This window comes from Parasteatoda tepidariorum, chromosome 3, assembly GCF_982258835.1.
Source record: "Parasteatoda tepidariorum strain Cologne lab strain chromosome 3, Ptep-v5.0, whole genome shotgun sequence".
Lineage (NCBI taxonomy): Eukaryota > Metazoa > Arthropoda > Arachnida > Araneae > Theridiidae > Parasteatoda > Parasteatoda tepidariorum.
In genome coordinates, this window is record NC_141757.1 from 34309015 (window position 1) to 34331001 (window position 21987).

Consider the following 21987-nt stretch of genomic DNA (forward strand, 5'->3'; position numbering starts at 1 on the left):
ATATTAACTGTAAAAGTGTCATATTTTAATGGAAAATAATGAAACTTTGGTCATTAATTTGATAATTTTAATTTAAGAAGTGATATTGCATGGAATGACCATGCCGAAAATCCTTATGTTTCGTATAGCTGAACTATATCTGCAAATCTCTAAGCTTGATTATATGTTACAGTGAATGACCGAAATCAAGAGAATGTCGAATTTCACCGGTAAATGTCAACAATCACATAGTCGCTTTGGTGAATGTCCGAAATATTTGTTATATCCAATTTGATGTTAATTTATTCGTTGATATTATTATATTTATTCGATATTTTAATATCTGCTGAGGATAGATTAGATGAAACATCAGCGTTCGGAGTACCTAGCAAATGTATACCGGGCAGTGGCAATGAACCTTAAAAAAACAACAGTGTAGGGTATACCGGGCAGTGGTACTTAACTAGACGTAGTATATATACCAAAGCTACTATGTGATTGTCAACATTCACCGGTAAAAGTCAACAACCACCAATTTCGGTCATTCACAGTTACATATATAATCTGACAACAATTATGGAGAGATTTCGCCAGCAGAAAAGTGTTCAGTAATCTTCGTTACAAAAGGTAAGCATAATTAATTTTATTCTTAATTATTGTTACACACGCAACAGAAAGTTACATTCACACAGAAAAATTTGTTTGAGTGTAAGTTTTGATACTTTTTATTCAAATATAGTTTGTTAAGATACTTTAAATTACAGAAATAAAAAAAATTTAAATAGTTTAATTTTAGCTATGCAACGTTGAGGGCATGAAGTGCTCCGGCTTAGGGTAACACATTTAATTAAAGTCAAGCCCACAACATCATTTTAGATTGAACATAAATGTAATTTAAACAAGCTATTAAAAAAATGTATGCAAATATGCTGAAAATTTTGTAAATAATAATAGTAACTATACCCTTTGATTTAGTCGTGTGAACGCCAGTTAATAAATCAAAATTAGCCACTTTCGAGCATGTCGCCATTGTGTACAATTGTTTAATAATTTAGTATGGATAATGAGTTCCCCATTAAAATAGTTATGTAAATAATAGGTGATTAAATAGAAAAAAAAGGTGAGAATTCTGTTAAATTTAAATAACAAGCAATTTTTAGGATTTATTTTTAATATACATGTATAATTTTGTTACTTTATAGGATTTTTTTAAAAATTTTTAAAAATAAATATAATATTAGGAGCAGATTTCTTGTCTGCTTTTACTTCAATTAAGTAAAAAGAAGGAATAAGAAAAATATAAATGAAATTGTTATTTAAATGTTTATAAAGTTAGCATAAAAGTTAGATACAGAGTTTGAAATTAAACAATATTTAACAATTAAACTTTTCTAAAATTAAATTTTTAAAAAATAACTTCAATAAAAATATTTACAAACTGTTAGATTGCTAAATATGCGTTAATTTCTTTTTCAAAAGAAGGAATAGCACAGAACGAAGAAAAATCGTAAAAAGATTTAAGAAATCCCTTTAAATTTACAGAATATCTACGAAAAAAGGAACAGACAGCTGAGAATTACAGCAATAAAAGCAGAATGAGAGACAAAGTTAAACTAATATTATTACTGTAGCATTAATTAATATATTAATTAAAAATCTGTTATGTAATACTTGTGTGAGTAATTATTTTGGTTATACAAATCACACTAGCGACGGAAACTATAAATTTTTCCTCAATTTTTCCCAAATTTTCAATTATTTCAGAATGCATGATTTAAATAGTGTAAAAATTAATATTTCAGACATTGTAGAGGATTATGATTTTATATTATAAAAAGAAAACTACATGTAACATGCTTATACACAAACAATGCTGCAATATGGGCTAAATGATACTTTGCAATTAACACACATTAATTATAGTAACTTTCCTCTACTTTCTCGTTTCTTAAAATTAAATTTAAGCATACAAATAGAGGTAAACAGGGATCAGAATGCAATAAAAACTCGCTTAAAAGTTATAAATTAAATATAAGTTTTATTTCCAAAAAAAGAAAAAAGATTTTAATAAAGGTTACAATATTGAACCAACAAACATTAGCGATAATTACATATGATCGAGATCATATTAATGAATTTCGTTCAAGATCTTGTTAATAATTTTTTTTTTCTAATTTGTACTTTAAAATTCTTTGTTTTCATCTTGTGAAAACTAAAATGAGTAAAATGTCTCCAAATTAAAAAAAAGCAAGTTAGATAACTTATATGTTTTTTATTGGTTTTCAAAACCCTATTTTCGATAAGTTTCTTTGACAATTTAAGTATTTATAAGTTTTATTTGACAATTCATGGATCATCAAAGGAATTTAACATAATTAAATCAATAAGTTCGAAAATCGGACATCTCCAACTAAATTAATTTTACAGGATAGGCAAGAAAACAGAATAGTTAAGCATCAGCCTGATATATATAGAGATGTTTTACTTCACAAAATATACTGTATCAAGTAGGTGGGCAAAAAAGTGGAGATGACAGGTTTTCGGAGTCATCAATTAATTTCAAAGCTATAAATGTCGTAAAACTCTTGATAGAACTATTTTCAATTGCAATCATATTAGAAAAAAATTAGGAAAAATGTATACATCCGATATGTATATTATATAGTATTGCACATTACGGTAGAATTCATATCAGTTGATCAATGGTTATTCATTTGGAATATATCATTTCTTTTTGTGCACTTTTGAATTGATCAATAGTATAAAAATAATTTATTTCAATTTTTACTGATAAGCTTCCACACAAAACATAATGACAGAAAAAGTGGGACTCAGTGGACAAATATATATAAATATGTACCCTAAAGAACGAGAGGGGCTTAGGTAAAACTCTTATATGGAGAGGAAAATGTCAAGTTTTGAAATCTTCCAGGAGCAAATTGTGTTTGCATCCATTGAGGATGAAAAAAAACAACATGAAGAGACAGAGAGAGACAGGCATCTATGCACCGTTCGCTTCAATTAAAGGTTAATGAAATAGGCAACGTGATTAAATTGATAGAGTTAACCCCGTTTGTTTGCGATGGGAATTAACATTATAAGTGTTATAATTAGATTGCATTCCTGACAAAATCGTTCATTAAGAGTTTGTTCCTTGAAGAGTTAATCCTTTTAAGGGGCAGATTAAACAATATGGATGAATATCCTCGAAATTAGCAGCTTCTCTTATCAATATCGTCTATGAGATTAAAGTTGACTTGTTTTAGTTTCAGTATTCTCGTAGTATCTATTTAATATCCGTCGATAATGACTTGCAGTATCATTCATTATTTTTTTACTTGATTTTCATAAATATTTTTGAATCTTAATATAATATTTATTTTCACAAAAGGATTTTTAATGTCTGAAAGTAAAATTTTTTACTTTGCGAAAAAATAAAAAAATTATATTGGCTGGATGTAGCTCAGTACAAGATGTAAAACTACTGTAGTCGCTACTTTTTTTTCCGTAATTTGTAGTGTGCTACTTTTTTAAAAAAAGTAGCGTGTTGAGTCGTACGATACAAGAAAATAGTAGTTTGTAGCGATTCCTGGCAACTACCTTTAGCGTTAGTTTAGAAAAGAAGCACGATTCTGACGCAACTAATTTTTTGAATTCGATGGGTGCAAATCCTCGCGGGTCCGTCAATGGATGGAATGAAAATGACCCTGCTGGTGCAGCTGAGCGTTGACAAAAATTACGTATTTAAAATCACGTATAACCAATATTTAAACTAGCCATTACAAAAAATAGATAATTAATTACTCTGGTCAAACTTTCACATGCAAATGCACAATCATGAAATATCGATGTTATTTCAGAGGAAGAAAACGTATTTTCAATGTATTTAATTTCTTAGAGGAAATAAAAGAGTGTTACACACTTAAAAACTGCAAGTATTTGATAATTTAGCATTTTTTAAATTAAATATTCGCTGTTTAAAAGGGCATAAAAAGTTGAAGGTTAAATGAAAAAATTCGAAAAAAAGTGCTTTCGACTAACAAATTGGTATTTAGAAAAATGGCACTTGCAAAAAGTATTTCTTGAATATTTCCTTATGTTTAATGTAAGCCAATTTCTTACACAAAGCCATTTTGAACATAGATGTAAATTAAGTTCTCCAGCTAAGTTCATCTCCTTAAAGTAATAACTACTTCAGTAGTTACTGGAATTCCAAAGTAGTTAGTAGTCACTACATTTCAATAAAAGTAGCTATAGGTAAAAACATTTGTAACAAAGTAGTTGTTGTAAACTACGAAAATAATGTAGTTTTTCCGACCACTGTAGAAAATAAGCAATATAGAAACTTTTAAGTAATTCTATAGAGAAACTGGTATCATAAGTTTATCAAGTGTTTAGATTATAACGAAGCACTGATTGTGGAAGTATCATTTGATCCAAGAAAACATCAGCAATTACCAATTACATATAAAAAAACAGCCTTATTAAGAAAAAATAATGTTTTATAATGACATTTAGCATAATTGTTGAAAAGAAAGATTCTAAAAGCATATTTCTTATTAACATTCATGGGTTTTTCGATTGTTGGGTGTTTCTGAAGTACTGCATCATCCGATTTCTAGGCAAAAGTGCAACAAAGGGAAGAAGTCATTCGTTTGTTCTTCAAAAAATAAAAGGATATTTCTGTGGACGCAAAGAGGGAAAATGTTTAACAGTAAGCTACAGAAGAAATATTCGAGGCGACTGAATGCTAACAAGAATTGACTTCTATTAATCGGCATTCTCAAGAGATGTTGAGATAAAGCGTAAAAAACAGGTTATCTATGAGCTTTTTATTCTGGACCGAGCTCGAAATACGTGTTTAAAAAAATGAACATAGCATTTCATTCTGTTTTTCAAATTTCTACAGTGAAGAGCGTTCTCTCCTTTTGTTTAAAGAAAAAACTAAAACTTAGTGACAAGCGACAGCCCATAGTGGGCCAAGGCCTACTGTGCCCGTCTCAGTTTTTATGACCTTGTCCTCTGGGGTGCAGGAGCAGATGTTCCAGTTAAATGGTCAACCAAACGCCGAATCCCCAGTGTTTAGTCCCCAAGCATGCTTGATACTCATTTAATCGAACCACTGAAGGAAGGTAAGACTGAGTCAACCTTGCCCGGCCCGAGAATTGTACCCAGGACTAGGAGCACGAGAGCTCGAAGAGCTACCACTCAACCACCTTAAATCACTTAGTACATTTTTTAAAAAAAAAGTTAGCTTTTTTTGAAAAGATATAAAAAATATATATCTCTTTTTACAATGTTGATACGGGTCCTATAAATTTATAGTGGTGGTATTAAATTTATGGTGCTCTCATTTAGATTCCTTTAAACTATTTTAGTGTATACTGTACTGAATACGAAGAGATGCCTGAAAAGGTACCTCTGGTAATATATCCATCAATCCCGAAGTCACGGTTTTCGTCCGGTAATGTTTAGGTTTAGTGTTAAAGAAAACAAGAAAAGGCAAGTACAAAACTACTGATCGTTTAGTTGTAAAATTCGGGTTGAATTTTAAAAAGAGGAATTTGAGCTGCGTCCATTTTCTTAAACATGCATTTCAAGCCATGCCTATTTTCTTAAACATGCATTTCGAGGTATGCCTATTTTCTTAAACGTGCATTTCGAGCTATGCCTATTTTCTTAAACGTGCATTTCGAGCTATGCCAATCTTCTTAAACGGACATTTCCAGCTATGACTATTTTCTTAAACGTGCACTTTGAGCTATGTCTATTTTCTTAAACGTGCATTTCAAGCTATGCCTATTTTCTTAAACGTACGTTACCAGCTACGTTTATTTTCTTAAACAAGCATTTCGACAGATGCCTGTTTTCTTAAACGTGTATTTTGAGCTATGCCTATTTTCTTAAACGTGCACTTTGAGTTGTGCCTCTTTTCTTAAACATGCATTTCAAATTGTGTTAATAGGAGAAGGGTGGGATCAGGGTGAACAACTCCAGCTCCAGGTTAGAGTTACAACTTAGTTTTATCATAGCAATCCATACGTCATCTTAAAGTAAGATATATATTAATGAAAAACACTACTTCATCACTATTCTGCATTTGAGGTATTTTTTTCTGCAGGTTTTTTGAGATACAATATATTTATTTGTTGCTTTCCTGAAAATAGTTACAGATTTATTTTGCTTATTCATAAAAATAGATAAATGATAAAGTTTATATGATTTCCAAAGAGAGTCCGTTACCAGAAACATGTAACAGAGAAGCCGAATGACTTTTCTAGTTTTTCAGTTAAAAATGCAATTAAAGAATATGGAGAAAACAGTCCTCCATAACAGAGAGATTCATTATTAGGAGTTTCATCACAATAATCAACGAATAAAAAAGGACACAGTCAATTTTAACAGTATTTTTCAAAGCTGTTTCGCCATGAAATATAAAAATTCCTCAGTTTAAGTGTTTATTCTTGGGGTAAAACTATAATTTTATCTTATTTATACCATCTCGACTTAAAGAATTATCTGATGGGCTTTAGAATAAAATAAATTAAATATTTTAAAAGTCACTAATTTTTTTAGTAATCTCCAATTTGGAGAGGTTTATCCACCTCGATAAAAATTATCAATATAAAAATAATTCTTAATTTTTGCGCATTTTTACGAGCCCAAATAATGTTGGAACAATATTTTAAACATTTAAAACTTAGCTCACAAACGCTTTTCATTTTCGCGAAATTTTATCTTTTTCTTATATTAACGTTTTGCTACATTTCTTGAATTAGTAAAGAGAGCGCTTGTAAAATACAGGCTTAAGGTGATCAGACAGTTATGAATATCTATTACAAACCATCAACAGTTATGAAAATAGTATATTATTTGCAAAAAAGTGTTATTTCTTGTGAAGACAGAGCTTTCTAAAAAACAAACTTAAAATAACTTTTGGATAGGCAAAATAGCTTCTAATAGATTTGAATTTCTTTGTAAACGTGTTAGAAGTTACAAAATGAGTATCTATGTTTTTTGGATTGTACTCATATGCATTTATATAAAAAGGTTAACTGTTATTTTTACAGTAATAGATTAAAGAATCACATATTTATTCAAGACTTAAACAAAATAAAAATATGGAATTTTTTTATAAGAAGGTCAAGTGTTAATTTCGTCAGTTTTTTTCAATTCTTATTTTAATAAGTAAAGCAGGTAACAAACGTATCCTACCATATAAGTACAACAAGGAGATCCTATATTTTGAAGTAAGTATTTATCAATAACGCAACGGAAAAAAAAAATAAGATAGGAATCATGACGCTTATTTAGAAGCAGTGGTACTTTACAGCAATGCAAAATGTAGCGCCATTTTCTAAAATTACATTTGAGTGTGCAATTTCAAAATTTCTATGTATTTTCCCTATCGAAATTTTTTTTGATTTTTAAAGAATATGTTAAACAATAGATAATAATTAAATACAAATTAACACTAAATTAAAGAAATTATACTTAAAAATATACTTTTTTTATTTTTTAAGGAATAAAAACAAGTGCAATTCAAAGAAAAACTTCTGTGGAAAGTTAAAATGTTAGTTTAATTAGACAATAATATTAAAGAAACTACAATGAATGTTTACTGATAAAGTTGACCGGGGTAGCCTGATTGGCAGGGAGCTGGACTCACATTTGTGAGAAAGGGAGTTTGAATTCAGCCGGCCGAAGACTCCCCGTGTAGTAAATGGTGACTGGTGCACCTTAAATCTGTCGAGTCACAAAGTCCGCCATGTTTCTATAAGAAATCATGCCTCTTGGGGTACTGAATTGGAGATAGATCGTTCTCTGGTTTAGGTCAAAATTACGATCTGGGCATGAGTTAATGGATTTATGAACGGGTCTGCCCTATAAACGGGTATGACGTATACGTGTGACAGAAGTTTTCTTGGGCATAGATGGCGCCCCTAGAAAACAAGGACAATAGCATCCCCTCTGCCTTAATGGCCGGTGACAGTAACAAAGTTCCTGACGACATAGGAAGATCATAGTTTTTTGCCATAATTTTGTTTGCTCAAATATACGCCACGAACGGATGCACAAAATCACGCTCCAGAAATACACTATACTTTTCTAAAATATAAAGTAATTTATTTCAGAAACTTTTTTATTTATGAAATGTATGAACTTTTTTATAAATGAAATGTAAGAAAAAATAAGATATACACCGAAGAGTTATTACACTATAACCACCCTGCTAATAACATGTAGGACCACCTTTAGCCCTCAAAACTGCTAGCACCCGCCGTGGCATTGATTCCACAAGGTGCTGATAGGTAGTCTGAGGTATCTGGTACCAAGCACTCACCAACTGGTCCTGCAATTCCCTCACATTGCGAGGGGGTAGCGTGGCAGCACGAATTTGGTTTTGCAAGTAGGACCACAAATGCTCTATTGGATTAAGGTCAGGTGAATTTGGGGGCCAAGACATGACTTGAAAGTCACTGGAATGTTCCTCAACGATTCGACCCATATGACATGGTGCATTATCCTGTTGGTAAACACCATCCCCGGCAGGAAAAACTGTTGCCATGAATGGGTGAACCTGGTCTGTAACTATGTTCAAGTAGCTTACAGACGTCAGGGATTATTCTATGAGGATTATGGGTCCCAATGTGCCCCATGAGAACATTGTTCCTGGGCGAGAAACCATGAAAACCTGGGCGAGTCCATTGTTGTAGATGGAGGGGGGTCATAAAGTAATGTGTATAATATAAAGTAAAATGAAAAAAATTAAAAACGAATTAAAATTTCCTGGATTTAGGGAGGAGACAAATTTTTTACTGTGAACAGCTTTTTAGTTCCATAACCATGGAAAGTTAACTTCAGTACTGAGTTCTTACTGAGTTCGTGAAATAAGTATTTTTTCTGTATATGAAGTATAGGAAATTACAGACTTAAGGGAATTTTATTTTTTTCTTTAGATCTCTTCTTGCACACACCGTACAATAATGTTTTTTAAAATTTTCCTTTTTTCCGTACAAAATAGTTTCGTTTTATTTAAGTTAGCATGAAGAAAAAAAAACATATTTAATACAGAATAATACGTAGTTGCCGAAAACCTAAAGATTGATATATTTTGCATAGAAAAATTAAAAGCACTTGAATAAATATACGAATTTTCTTATGCATATTTTTTTTTGTTTAACTTTGAAACACCGTTGGGATACCAAATAATAATCTACTTCTAAGAGTTAAATAATAAAATAGCGTAACGTTTTTTTTTTTATTATCGGAACTGAAATTCTTCATTTCTAATTGACAAAATGATTTCAAGAAAGTGTTCGAAATATCCCGCAGCAATATTCATCCAATTTTCTCGCTTTGCAATTTTTGAGAAAAGTTTTTTCATCTATTCCAAAGTCAGCAAATTCATCAAAATCGATCCTTCCCTCTAAGCCTCAAAAACATCGTCCGGACGAGTAAACATTCTCTTTTATTATTTTTTTTTCCGAATCGCTACTTGGATTCCTTTATTCGAATCTTCAAAACAGGGTTAATAACTTATTCTGTTCGAACATGACATCTTTAGCTGAAAAGAAGTTCTTTTATTTTTTTTAATCTATCGTCGTATTCTGGTATTCTACATTCGAAGTTGTCTAAAAATCAATAAAGTATGTCGAACTGGTGCAAGATTAGTCTTCGCTTTAGGGGTGGAACAGTTTTTTTTCTTTCCATTTTGCTACGAACATCTTCGTCAGCTGTCCGAGTAGTTTGTGACCTTCTCAATGTCTGAAACGTGTTCAATACGCTAAAGTTCGAAAATTGCTTTTCCAATAATTCGCTCTTTAGGGGTTTCATCTGAAAGTTTTGTTTGTCAGCGAGCAACACGTAACCAGTTTCAGAATAGAAAATACTAGGAACAAGTGTAAAAAAAATAAAAAGAGGCAAAGCTGGAAATTAGAATTTCGACTGCTGACTTTTCAGAACAAAATACATGAAACATTTCCTGCCTAAATTCCTTTGCCGATATCGGATGCCTACAAACATCACATATATAAGACTGTAAAAGTTTTAGAACCCCTACAATTGTTTTCGACCTTTTTTTATTTTTTAAATCTAAGTTAAAGTGAAAAAGAGAAAAAATAGCTCTGTTACGTTTATTGAAACAAATGTGTAAGGATTATTTACAATTTAACTGCAAGTTGGATTTATTCTTAGGCTATTGCAATAAAATTATTTGTTGAATGAAAATTGTTAAGGATTTGGCACATAAATTAAATAAACATATTTTTAATTGAGCAATTCTTAAAGAATGTACCAAAAATTACACGAGAAGTGATTTTGTCAAATTTCACAAACAATTTTTTATTGATTCGTGATTAGAATTTGATATTGGTTATAAGACCTGGTTCAGAGATCAACAATCTTTTATGTCACATCGACCACTAAACAGGAAATATATAATTTCTCAGACAGCCAATAGTGTTTTTTTTGGAACAGAGGGAAAATTTCTTAACTGATTAGAGTGGGTTTTTAAATATCTCCCTTCTAAACAAAATTGACCTATTTCGAAGATTTTCAAAAATTTTATTAATTAAAAAGTTATTCTGGTGGAAAGTTTTAAAGTGAACAGAATGCATATTTTCATTGAAAATTTTAACTATCCTGTCAACCAAGGATAACTATAGTTTTTTTCAATAATTGCAATTGGAGGAATAATATTCTATCAGCAGAAATATGCTACTACTTTTTCGATAAATATTTTTCGATTCTATGATTCAAGGTACCAGAAACAACAAAGGTGGACGATTCAGTGCAATAATCTCTCTCTCTCTCACTCTCTGTTAACTCAAAGGATTTCTTTTAGCATAATGAGTTATCTTGCATTCGAAAGTTTCCTTATGCTTAATGACATCGAATTCGGTGGATATTTACCAGAACTGTTTAACTTATATTAATTTAATTTTTTTATACCTGGATTGCGATCAGAAATGACATGCTCTCCATTTCTAAAAAATTTTCTTCAATTCGTTGAAAGTTACTAGTGAAAGGAGTTCGCAGTTGATCAAACTTTTACCCATTGGTTCAGAAAATTGAGGAATTCGGAAATTGAGACCTCTCTGTATAACCACCATCCAGGTAATTCATAATATGCCTTAGCGATAGCTGATTTGAGTGAAACTCGTCTATCACCCATTGCAGATATAGTTCGAAATCCTTTTAAGCGTATAAATAATGCCTAATTTTATATAATTACCTTAGTTCCTTTGTAAACAATTGCAATAAGTTGAGAAGAATCACTTGCTTCGCTATTTCGTAAATTCAAAATAGATTTCTTTATACCTGACACTGAAGGAGTTTCATGAAAGATGAGTCCAAGTTACATAGATCTAATTCTTGAATAATAAGTGTACACAATATTCTATTTTAGATGTAGATGGGAAAGACCATATTTTGCCATCTCCATTAAAGCTCCATCATACTGGCCATTAAAATTGCTGCACCAGGAAAGCGACGCACCACGAACGTGAAATTTGCCGGACGGATACCATGTTGTGGTATGCAAATGATTAGCTTTTTAGTGCATTCATGCAAAGAAGGTGGAGGTAGGGGAACCTACCGCCTCTACCGTGCATAAAAGAAGATATTTGACAGCAAGTTTCTCATACAGAAATTGAATTTGAGTGTTGCTCTTAGGTAAAACAGTTTTTGTTATGCCTCGTGTAAGAAGGAGAAATGCCTACCAGCACGTGTCTGTGTTTGATCGAGGTCGAATCGTGGCCTACCGGGATTGCGGTTTATCATACCGAAGTATTGCTGCCGAGATCTCATGACTGTTAGCAGAATATGGAATCGATGGGTTCATTACGGTCATATGGAACGCCGTGCAGGATCTCAGCAGCCCCCATCACTAACAGCCGAGAAGACTGACATGTTTTCCACATGGTCTCAAAGGATCGTACAGATACGTCACGAACCCTGAGTCAACAAATGGGGTCATTTGCAAGACAACAAGTGTCTGCGCGTGCCATTAGACGACGTTTGCAGCAGCTGGGACTGTCAGCACGACGACCATCCCTTCGACTACTCTTGGCGCTGCATCACAGGCAGGAGCACCGCCAGTGATGTGATCAACGACGAACCTGGACACAGGAAGGCGACATCGGGGAGAACTCCCATTGGCAGCTTGCATTCGACGTCGCCATACTGGCCCATCACCTGGAGTAATGGTATGGGGTGCCATTGGATACACGTCTCTATCACCTCTTGTTCGCATTGTCGGCGCTTTGAACTGCAGCCTTTACATTTCTGATGTGCTAAGGTCAGTTGCTCTGCCGTATCTTCAAGACCTTCATAACGCTACGTTTCAGCAGGACAATGCACGACCTCATGTTGCCCGCTCAGTCCTGACCTTCCTTGACACAGAACATGTTCGCGTCAAAGATGTCACTTTCTCACCAATTGAAAACGACTGGCCAATGATTGTCGAACGACTGCACGCCACCACTCGTCAGTCACTACGGTCGATGAATTGTGGCATAATGTTGAAACTGCATGGAATTCTGCATCTGTTCATGCTATTTAATCTCTGTTCGATTCGACGCCCAGGAGAATAATTGCTGTTATTGCTGCCAGGGGAGGCTGCTCTGAGTACTGATTCATCAGGATCTATACATCCAAATATCCCGAAACTTTAATCACTTCTTCTTCCAACTATAATGCATCAGCCCAATAAATATCATTCTGTTATTTGCATTCCTTCCTGGTGTAGCAATTTTAATGGCCAGTAGTGTACATAAAGCACTCCTGCTTCTATTAAAGCAAATATCTTGAGGTTCGATTTCCTATTCTGCTACTCTATTCTGCAGATTTTGTTCCAGTTTTCTGTGCTTCTTTTTCTCTCCAGCACCAGGTTCATCTGGAATTTCATATCATCCACATGTTCTAGCAAATGTTCTCCTAAGTTTAATTCTGGTTTGGGGTGTGACGGAGGTTGGAGGTGGCAGAGCCGGATTATACCTTTCGTAGGTCCTAGGCACAGCCGTTTACGGGCCCTCCCCTCCTCCCACCACTCCTCCCCTCTTTTCTAAATATATGCTAAAATTTTCTTCGTATGGAAACGTATTACGCCATTTTAGATGTATTAATTTCAGAAATGACTAAAAGGCGTAAAGCTCACAGTGATTTGTACGATAATTTCGGCTTTCTTGTTCACAAAAATTTGTCAGAATCTGAGATTAAATTAAAAGCGCAAAATTTTGGTGAAAATTTACTCATCCGATTTAGAGAAAAACTTTGTAGATGAATTTTTACTATTTTCAAATTTGTATGAACATAAATCTGCATAAGAAATCTTGAAGGCTCAAATTAAAGATAAACTTGTGAATTCTTTTCCTAACGTTCACATTGCATTAAGAATATATTAGTCGATTCTTGGATCAAATGCAGAAGGAGAAAGATCTTTCTCCAGATTAAAATTGATAAAAAATTATTTGCTTTCAACAATGAATCAAGATCGTTTGGCATCGCTCGCACTTATGTCTATTGAATCCGACATTTTGCCTAGTTTGGAATTCAACAGCATAATACAAGATTTCGTTGAATCCAAAAATCGCAAAAAAGTAATATATTAGATCATAAGACTCTGCAAAATAATTTATTATCGTAAAATATTATATTTTTATTTGTATCTTCATAATTTTGTGCAAAATACACTTGTTGTTTTTAAAGCTAAATTATTTTTGTCAACAAATTTTTTCCTCCCAAGTTTTTCGTAGGCCCCTGAATTTCGTAGGCCCTAGGCACGTGCCTAGTGTGCCTACAGGTTAATCCGGCCCTGGGAGGTGGTGAAGAGCCAGAGACTTCAGATAATTCATTGACACCGAATTCGTAGTTTTCAGAATGTACTTATTTGCCTTCTTTCATAACTAAAATGTTTAGATTTAGCTTGTCTTTTTTTAAGTTTGGAAACTTAGGCTTCACTTAAACCTAGATTCAATTTTTATCTATCTATCTTTCTAATGAACTGTTAACAGACTTGCAAATTAATAGAGCCTACACCCGATTATATTAGAGATTGTTAGTAATGAAAAACTTTTGCTCATTTATATAAACTCACTTTACTTTCTTAGAGTTGCAATGATCTTGACAAATGCACTTACACGCAGTTATTTCAAAAATTTGTTCTGATTCCTTTGAGAAAGCCCGGACTTTACCATAAAAGTTTGCTTTGGTGATTGTACGATTTCAAAATTACTTGCATCTTCTCATGTTCTCATTTTATCAAATCAATGATTCTTTTCAACCTAGAACTGGAAAGGAAGTTCTATACAGAATTCTTTTGACTTTGACTGTAGCTTCTATGTTTACTATTATGAATTGAACTGGTAATAGTAATAATTAAAAAAATAAATATGTTCGATTAGGAATGTCACTGTGAAGAAGATAAATATTTCGAATTTGTTAATAGGCATCATAAATATATTATTACTGGTAATTTACATATGATAGAAAGTTTAGAACTAAGAAATTTAATGTTAAAATTTACATGCATTTACCACAGATCAATTAATATAATTCTAAAACGCCTTCCTAATGATCTAAGTAATTTTTGTCTAAAGCTCTCTAATCGATTCACTTTTCCTTTGTGTATGTAAACAGAATAGAAATGGACGGTTTATTATAACTTTAAAAACTATAAAAGGTTTATTATAACTTTAAAAACTATAAAAGGTTTATTATAACTTTAAAAAATTTTAAAAACTTAACTATAAAAGAACTTTAAATGGTTGTAACTGGTCAAAAATTTATTTTAAAACCGATCTAGCAATTATGCAACAACAAAAGAATTTTGTAATTACGTCCGTAGATAAAGCTAATATATATAATATTTATACAATCTTCCGTAGAAAAATTAAGCTTTCAAATAAGGAATTAATAAATAATAAAAATTGCAAGCTTAGTAATTTGAATAATAATATTGTCATCAAATTTTTTTAGATTTTTATAAGAGGCTAAAAATTAAAATTAATAATGTAAAATTTCCATACATAGTTATCACTCCAAAAATTCGCAAAATTGCTATCAAATTTAGAACAATCTCTTCTACCTCTAATGTTTGTTTAATTTAATCTGGTATTATTTTCTCTAGCTTCTCAAATAAAATTACTAACAATATTTTTAAAGAAGGTTTTCACGAATTATCACCAATAAATTAACAATATTTTTTAATATTAAACAATATTTTAATATTAAACAATAAACAATAATTTTTTAATATTAAACAATAATTAAACAATATTTTTTAATATTTTTTTTTACAAAATAAATTTAAATCTCTTGCGACATTTGGTTTGTTCTCTATAGTAGTATTCCCCATTCCAAACTAAGAAATGTTCCTTTGAATTATTACCATGATTATAAAAATATCCTTAATTGCGATTTTGATTATTGGGAAACTGTAATTAATATATGTCTTTATAATAATTATCTTTATAATGGAAAGCATTTTTTATCAAAATAGATGGAGTGCCACAAGGATCTAATTTTTCCTCACTTATGGCTAACTTATTTTTACACTTTTAAAAAAAAAGAATTATACTCTAAATACTAAATTTGTTTTTAGATTTATTTATGATTTAATTATCTTCAATTTTCCAAATTCTGCAATTTCGTAAAATAATATTTACCCTGAGGAATTAATCTCGCTTCATAATCATGACGATGGTATTAGTTTTAATTTTTTGGATATAAGTATTAAAAAAAGAGAAGAATTTATATGCATCGTAGAAATAAACGATGAAATGAATAATTTTAAGTTTAATACATAAAAATAAACTAATTACATGGAATGCTAATGTTTCTAAAAATATTTATTTAAATGCTAGTTTTAATCAAATAAATAAAATTAAAATAATTTGTAGTAATATTTATTTGGCTAGAAAACAAATAAACAAACTTTTTTAAAATTTGTTAAGAAGCAATGGATTTCCAACTAGTGTATATGTGAATTTTAAATTATCTTTAAAATTCAATCTGTAGAGAATTTCGACAATACTGTAGATATGCTTGAATATAGTTAAAATTGAAATCTAAGTAATACATCTGTGAGGGCAAAGCCGCGGGTAACAGCTCATTTCATAAGATACTTAGCCTTCCAATCCAGATTTTTATGTTCAATTCACACTCAAAAATACAAAGGGTACTTTTCTATTCAATAATGCATCAATAAATCATAAAAAAATTTAATGGAATTGTTATTGAACACCAAAGTAAAAAACTAGTTTGCCTTTCTACAAAAAAACTGAATAATTCAGTCATAAAAGAAAACAATTCTACAAGATTAATAGACATAGGGAAGAAATACTTAAAATATGATACTCCAAATTTATTCTAAGAAAAATAAAAACAACAATTTAAAACAACAAATAAATCAAAGCGATGAAAAATCAGTATCATTAATTAAAATTGGTGAATAATCAGCTTCAAAGTTCTGTAGGCTGATTTGCAACAATTTTCTGTATGGTACCAATATTTTACTGCATTACGTTTCGTGTTTCTTTTTCCCTCCGAAAGACATATAATTACACCAAAGTTCATATATTGTTAATATTGTTGATGATGTTTATTAAACTGCTTAATTATAAAAATAATAATTAATATAATAAATAATTTAAAACAATGGCTTCCGCTAAACCAATGAGAAAATTCTACTTTTTAAATGTCTCTGATATAAAAATATAATTAAAAATTGAAAATAGGGCTTCGTAATTTGTTTTCAAATGTAATCATTCAATTTCATGTCGAATGTCGTATTTTGAGTGCTTACAATTTACCCTCAGTCAGTTATACAGACACAAAAACACACACAAACTCTTTATTTTATTGTATGCATAGATAACTATAGTGTAAAGATATGCATAACTATAATTTTGAGATTAGAAAAAAAATAATTTGTTTTGAGCCAGAGAAAAATAACTTGTCCATTACTTCATGTGAAGTCTAATAGTACGTTTCGCTTTATTCTGATGAATGTTAGCTCTTGACCAATCATATAATGTTATTTGTATATCGTAACTCTTTAACGAAGTTTGGTGAAAAGAACTCTAGCATTGACAAAAAAGTGAGGGGGGCAAAGGCTAAGTGGACAAAATATATATATATATATATATATATATATATATATATATATATATATATATATATATATATATATATATATATATATATATATATATATATATATATATATATATATATATATATATATATGTTACAATGTTACAATGATTAATAACACTAAAAGAGGCGTAGTGGCTCAGAGGAGGCTAGAGCACTCGCTTCCCAATCAGGTGAACCGAGTTCGAATCCCTGGTCGATACGAATTCACATCCTGCTTGCCACAATTACAATATCCTCAGTGGAACATGAGTTAGAGTTCCCTTGCTGTCAGGCTAACTGTGGGAGGTTTAGTGGTTTTCTTCTCCATGTAACGCAAATGCGTGTTAGTTCCACCAAAAAGTCCTTCACAAAGGCCAATTACTTCCAATACTTGATCCATGAGTTCCCTTGTATTCTGGATTGGGTTCAAAATTACAAGGCTATACAGTTCAACATTGGTAGACGTGAATTCAAAATTGGCTCAGCTGTTCATTGTCAGTTATAAGAAAATATAATTACAAAAAATGATCAAAGTGTGCGCCAGACCATTGTGGCAGCAGGATGCGTTCGCGATATATTTGGCCTGTTTGTGAAAGTGAGCCATTACTTCGATGCAATGCGTTTCCTGTAACGCAACATCGAAATTGCCTGTTATACCCTGAGCATCTCTTGTTTTGCAGTACTGTTCATAAGTGTGTTATAAATGCAGAAACACAGTAAAATTGAAATGAGACAAATGAAGTAATTTTTATTTATAGTCCTAGTTCTTTATGTACGATTTGCAATATCTATAACGACATCGGAGGGCGTTTGTGACCAAAATGGCTATCGTTCATCTGCTCTGCCCTTGAATTTTAGCAACGTATTTTTTAAAACAATCTGTATACATTAATCAGATCTTGACACTTCCCGATTATAGTTTTGAAATCATTTGTAATACATTTGTTTGTGCAAAAACTTTTTCAGAACACTTCAGCTTTTCCTTTCTGAACTAAGAAAATCTTCTACAAAAATAACACGCATACAAGACTATTTATGCAATATAAATATATTCTAAGCTAAACTCAGTGGCGCGATAGCCCATAGAGGGCCATGGCCTACTGTGCCCATCTCAGTTTTCTTGACCTTGGGCTCTTGGGTGCAGGAGCAGAGGTTCCGGTCAGGTGGTCAACCGAACGCGGAATCCCCAGTGTTTAATTCGCAAGCATGCTTGGTACTCATTTATCAACCCACTGAAGGGATGAAGGGCTGAGTCAATCTTGCCCGGCCTGAGGATCGAACCCAGGACCTGTGGCACGGGAGCGCGAAGCGCCCAGCCACCATATAAATATATTATAAGCCTATTTATTTATTTATTATTCATTCTTGTAGATTTCTTTAAATAGTTATAGAGGTGTTACATAACACTTAATATCATAGATTGCTATCACGTATGATAAAATTAAGAAAAAAAATCAAGTCATACATTTATATGCAGGAAAAAAATTGCAAAATTTAGCGCACACTGATTTGCCGAAGTAAAAATTTGTTTTACTGCGACAAATTTTTCTATTTTATTAAAAGATTTTTAATAAGATTTTATAAATTATTTAAAGACACATAAAAAGATCGTCGATAATTTATTTATATTATTATCTTAATAACATAAATATCATAGTATCGACATCATTCCATGAAACTAAGAATTGTCGTAAATGGACATTTCTTCCAACTAATTACAAATAGTCGAAATAATTTTGTCATCAAATTCGCAATTGCAAATACTTTAATTCTCCGATTGAGGAGTGTCCGATTACAACTCATTACTCGAAGAAGCACACTATTTTCGAAGATAAATGGAACATTATTTTGTTTCAGATTAATAAATCACACTCTGCGTAGCAAGGTGGGAGTATTTTGCTTCAAATTTCTTCCCACATCTGGGAAAAAAAGAGTTTTGGCTCGCTTAATTTTATTTTCCCCAGAGACTTTGGCGGCGGGTAAACAATCAGTCATATTCCTGCATCAATTCTTACGACTTCATCACTTCCTCGAGCTTCCTGTCCCTTCCTGATGTTGGAAGCATTTGATATTCCCCGTGGTCCCATTTGTCTTGCGTCGGTAGCGCCAAGTGTCTCCGGTATTTGTCGCGCCATGACACCGCAAAATAAAAATTAATCACTAATCCGTCCATCGGCAAGGTTCGAAACTTCCTATTTTGAATCATTCCCCAGGCAACAATTAATTTATATCTTTTGTAACGTGCTTTCTCTCGCTTAAAGACAACCGGTATAACACTGTCACGCATGAATTTATAGTCGCCGGATGCGATAGGTTACAATATGTCATCCAACATATAAGGGATTCTGAGTCGCAAAATTGGCCTATTTTGAAATATATTTTGCGATTTAGTTTATTTCTTATTTAAAGTACAGACGTTTCACAACAGGATGTTGTGAAATAATTTAAACTTGTCAAACTATTTTTTTCTCCTGCTGCCTCTTAAATTCAACCACAATGTGCAAAGTGTTGTGCAAAGACCGTCCTTAATATATAACTAAAATCCTGGTAATAAATTACGTCAAAAAGGAATGCGTATTACTTTTAGAGTCAATGAAAAAAGAAAGGTTTCAAATCGTCTGAAATAAGTTTATTATTTAAGGATGTTTATTATTAAAGTGATTGTTAAAAATTCATCCTATATTTTTGGTTAATTTTGGGATTTTTGTTTCCTTAATGTTTTTATGGTGATAGAGCAGTTTTACAAGAGAATTTAGAAACTAGAATTTAGAAACTAGAATTTAGAGAACTTTTAAAAAAGAATGTTGGGAATTAGAGAATTTAGAGAATTAGAGAATTTAGAGCATTGGAGAATTCAGAATCAGAATTTTAACATATTGCATTTCATAATGTTTTTGGCATACTGTTTAAATTATTCGGAAAAGGATGCTTTGTTCTACTGGAATTTCTGTTTCCCTTCTTGTTCAAGTTAATTAATTGAATTATTCAGGAAGTTAAAATGGAATGTCAAATAGAGATAAATGAGCATTTTTGACACCGACTCATGCTTAGAAGCAGTAAATCACGTATTGTAGTATAAACAATGCTTAAAGGTTAAGTTTGCCTCGAGTGTAGTATATGATGGTAAATTTTCTTGGTGAATATTGAATAAAAATAGTGTCAGAAAATTAAAAAAAAAGTTTACATCACTGCTAAAGAGCGGTGGAAGAAAATAAAAGAACTCACCTGGCTATTTGAAACATTGCCCTGACGGGATGAATCTCAGAATAAGGAGGAACTGTTTCAGCAAGCTCAATGGCTGTGATGCCCAACGACCAAACATCGCAGGACTTCGTGTAAGGCCTCATCTGCTCACAAGCTATGACCTGCAGAACAACAAGAACATTACATAATAACAAACACCGCTTAATATGATCACAGTTATCAATCGTTCTTATTGTTATTAAAATCCCTCGACATGCTAAAATTATCGCTTTATGTGATCATTACATCTTTTCATATCATCATGAAATATTCACTGTGTGTTCAGAAGATTTTTTCCCCCGGCGCTGTAGGGTATAGGAACTAAGAGCAAACATTTTATGTCCTACTCGCTTACGAAAAATTTAATGATATAGTTCTTATTTTATAACCGTCGTTGAACAGCCGACCCAATTTTGGGTTTAGGACTACTAATATTCAACTCCGTAGCCTTGTAATTTTAAATCCAATCCAGAAGACGAGGGGACTCCTGGATTAGGTATTGGGAGAAATTTTCCTTCGAGGAGGACTTTTTGATGGAACTAACCCGTATTTGCGTTACATGGAAAGGAAAATCTCGAAAACCTCCCTCGGTTAGCTGGACGGCAGGAAGACTATAACCCGTGATCCGCCTATCACTGAGGATATTCTACGTTAGCACTGTGGTCAGTCAAGCTTGACAAAACATAACTCAACTACAACTTAACTCCGATGTTCATTACGTGACTAAAAGCCTAACATAATCTAACTCCAATATACCATTAAGATTCATTTTTAAGGTTTTTGAAACCATGTTGTATTTTTTTATATTTATATTTATAACCATTGCTGAACAGCTGACCCAATTTTAGGGTTTACGACTCCTAATGTTCAACTCTGTAGCCTTGTAATTTTGAACCAAACTAGAAGAAAAGGAAACTCCTCGATCAGTACCCCCAGAGGTATGATTTGTTATGGGAACATGGAGGAATTTGTAACTCGACAGATTTAACGTGCATTAATCACCATTTACTACATGGGGAGTCTTCGGCAGGCGGGGATCGAACCCATGACCTGTAGGACATGGGTCTAGTGCCCTACAAACCAGGTTATCTCGGCCCTTGCAAATCAGTATAGGATAACTTCCCAAAGTACTTTTTTTCATATCTTCATCTGACATTTTAAAATATGAAGAAAACATATTTTTTCGCAAAAAGTCGCGCATTTTTGCCTTTGTGGACGACTTTTTGATGGAACTAACCTGCATTTCTGTAACATGGAGAGGAAAACCACGAGAACCTACCACGGTTTGCCTGACAGCAAATGGACTCTAACCCATGACCCGACTACCACTGAGGATATTTTACGTCAGCACTGTGGTAGGTGCCAGCCAGGTGCCGAATTTTTATCGATGAGCCATCACTGGGATTCGAAACCAGTTCACCTCATTGGAAGATGAGCGTTCTATCCTCTTCTAAACCATGCTCAAATCATACTAAACGCAAATAATTACAAAATCCATCTTTCACGCATAGTTTTGTATTCACGGTTTTTTAACTGTACCAGTTTCAAAGGGTTCCAAATCCGCCAAAGTAAAGAAGCATTCTTAACCGTAAACTTTACGTTTAATTCGATGAACAGACTGCTACT

The 21987-nt window shown here is 32.3% G+C and overlaps 1 protein-coding gene across 1 annotated transcript in view; it reads right to left on the minus strand.

Moving 5' to 3' along the window:
* Window positions 1-21987, minus strand: part of ninaC (STKc_myosinIII_N_like and MYSc_Myo21 domain-containing protein ninaC) — a 171473-nt gene that overhangs the window by 89304 nt on the left and 60182 nt on the right. The window contains exon 6 of the mRNA XM_043046374.3: window positions 20344-20483. Coding sequence (XP_042902308.2) covers window positions 20344-20483 — 140 coding nt within the window. The remainder of the gene's footprint in view (window positions 1-20343; window positions 20484-21987) is intronic.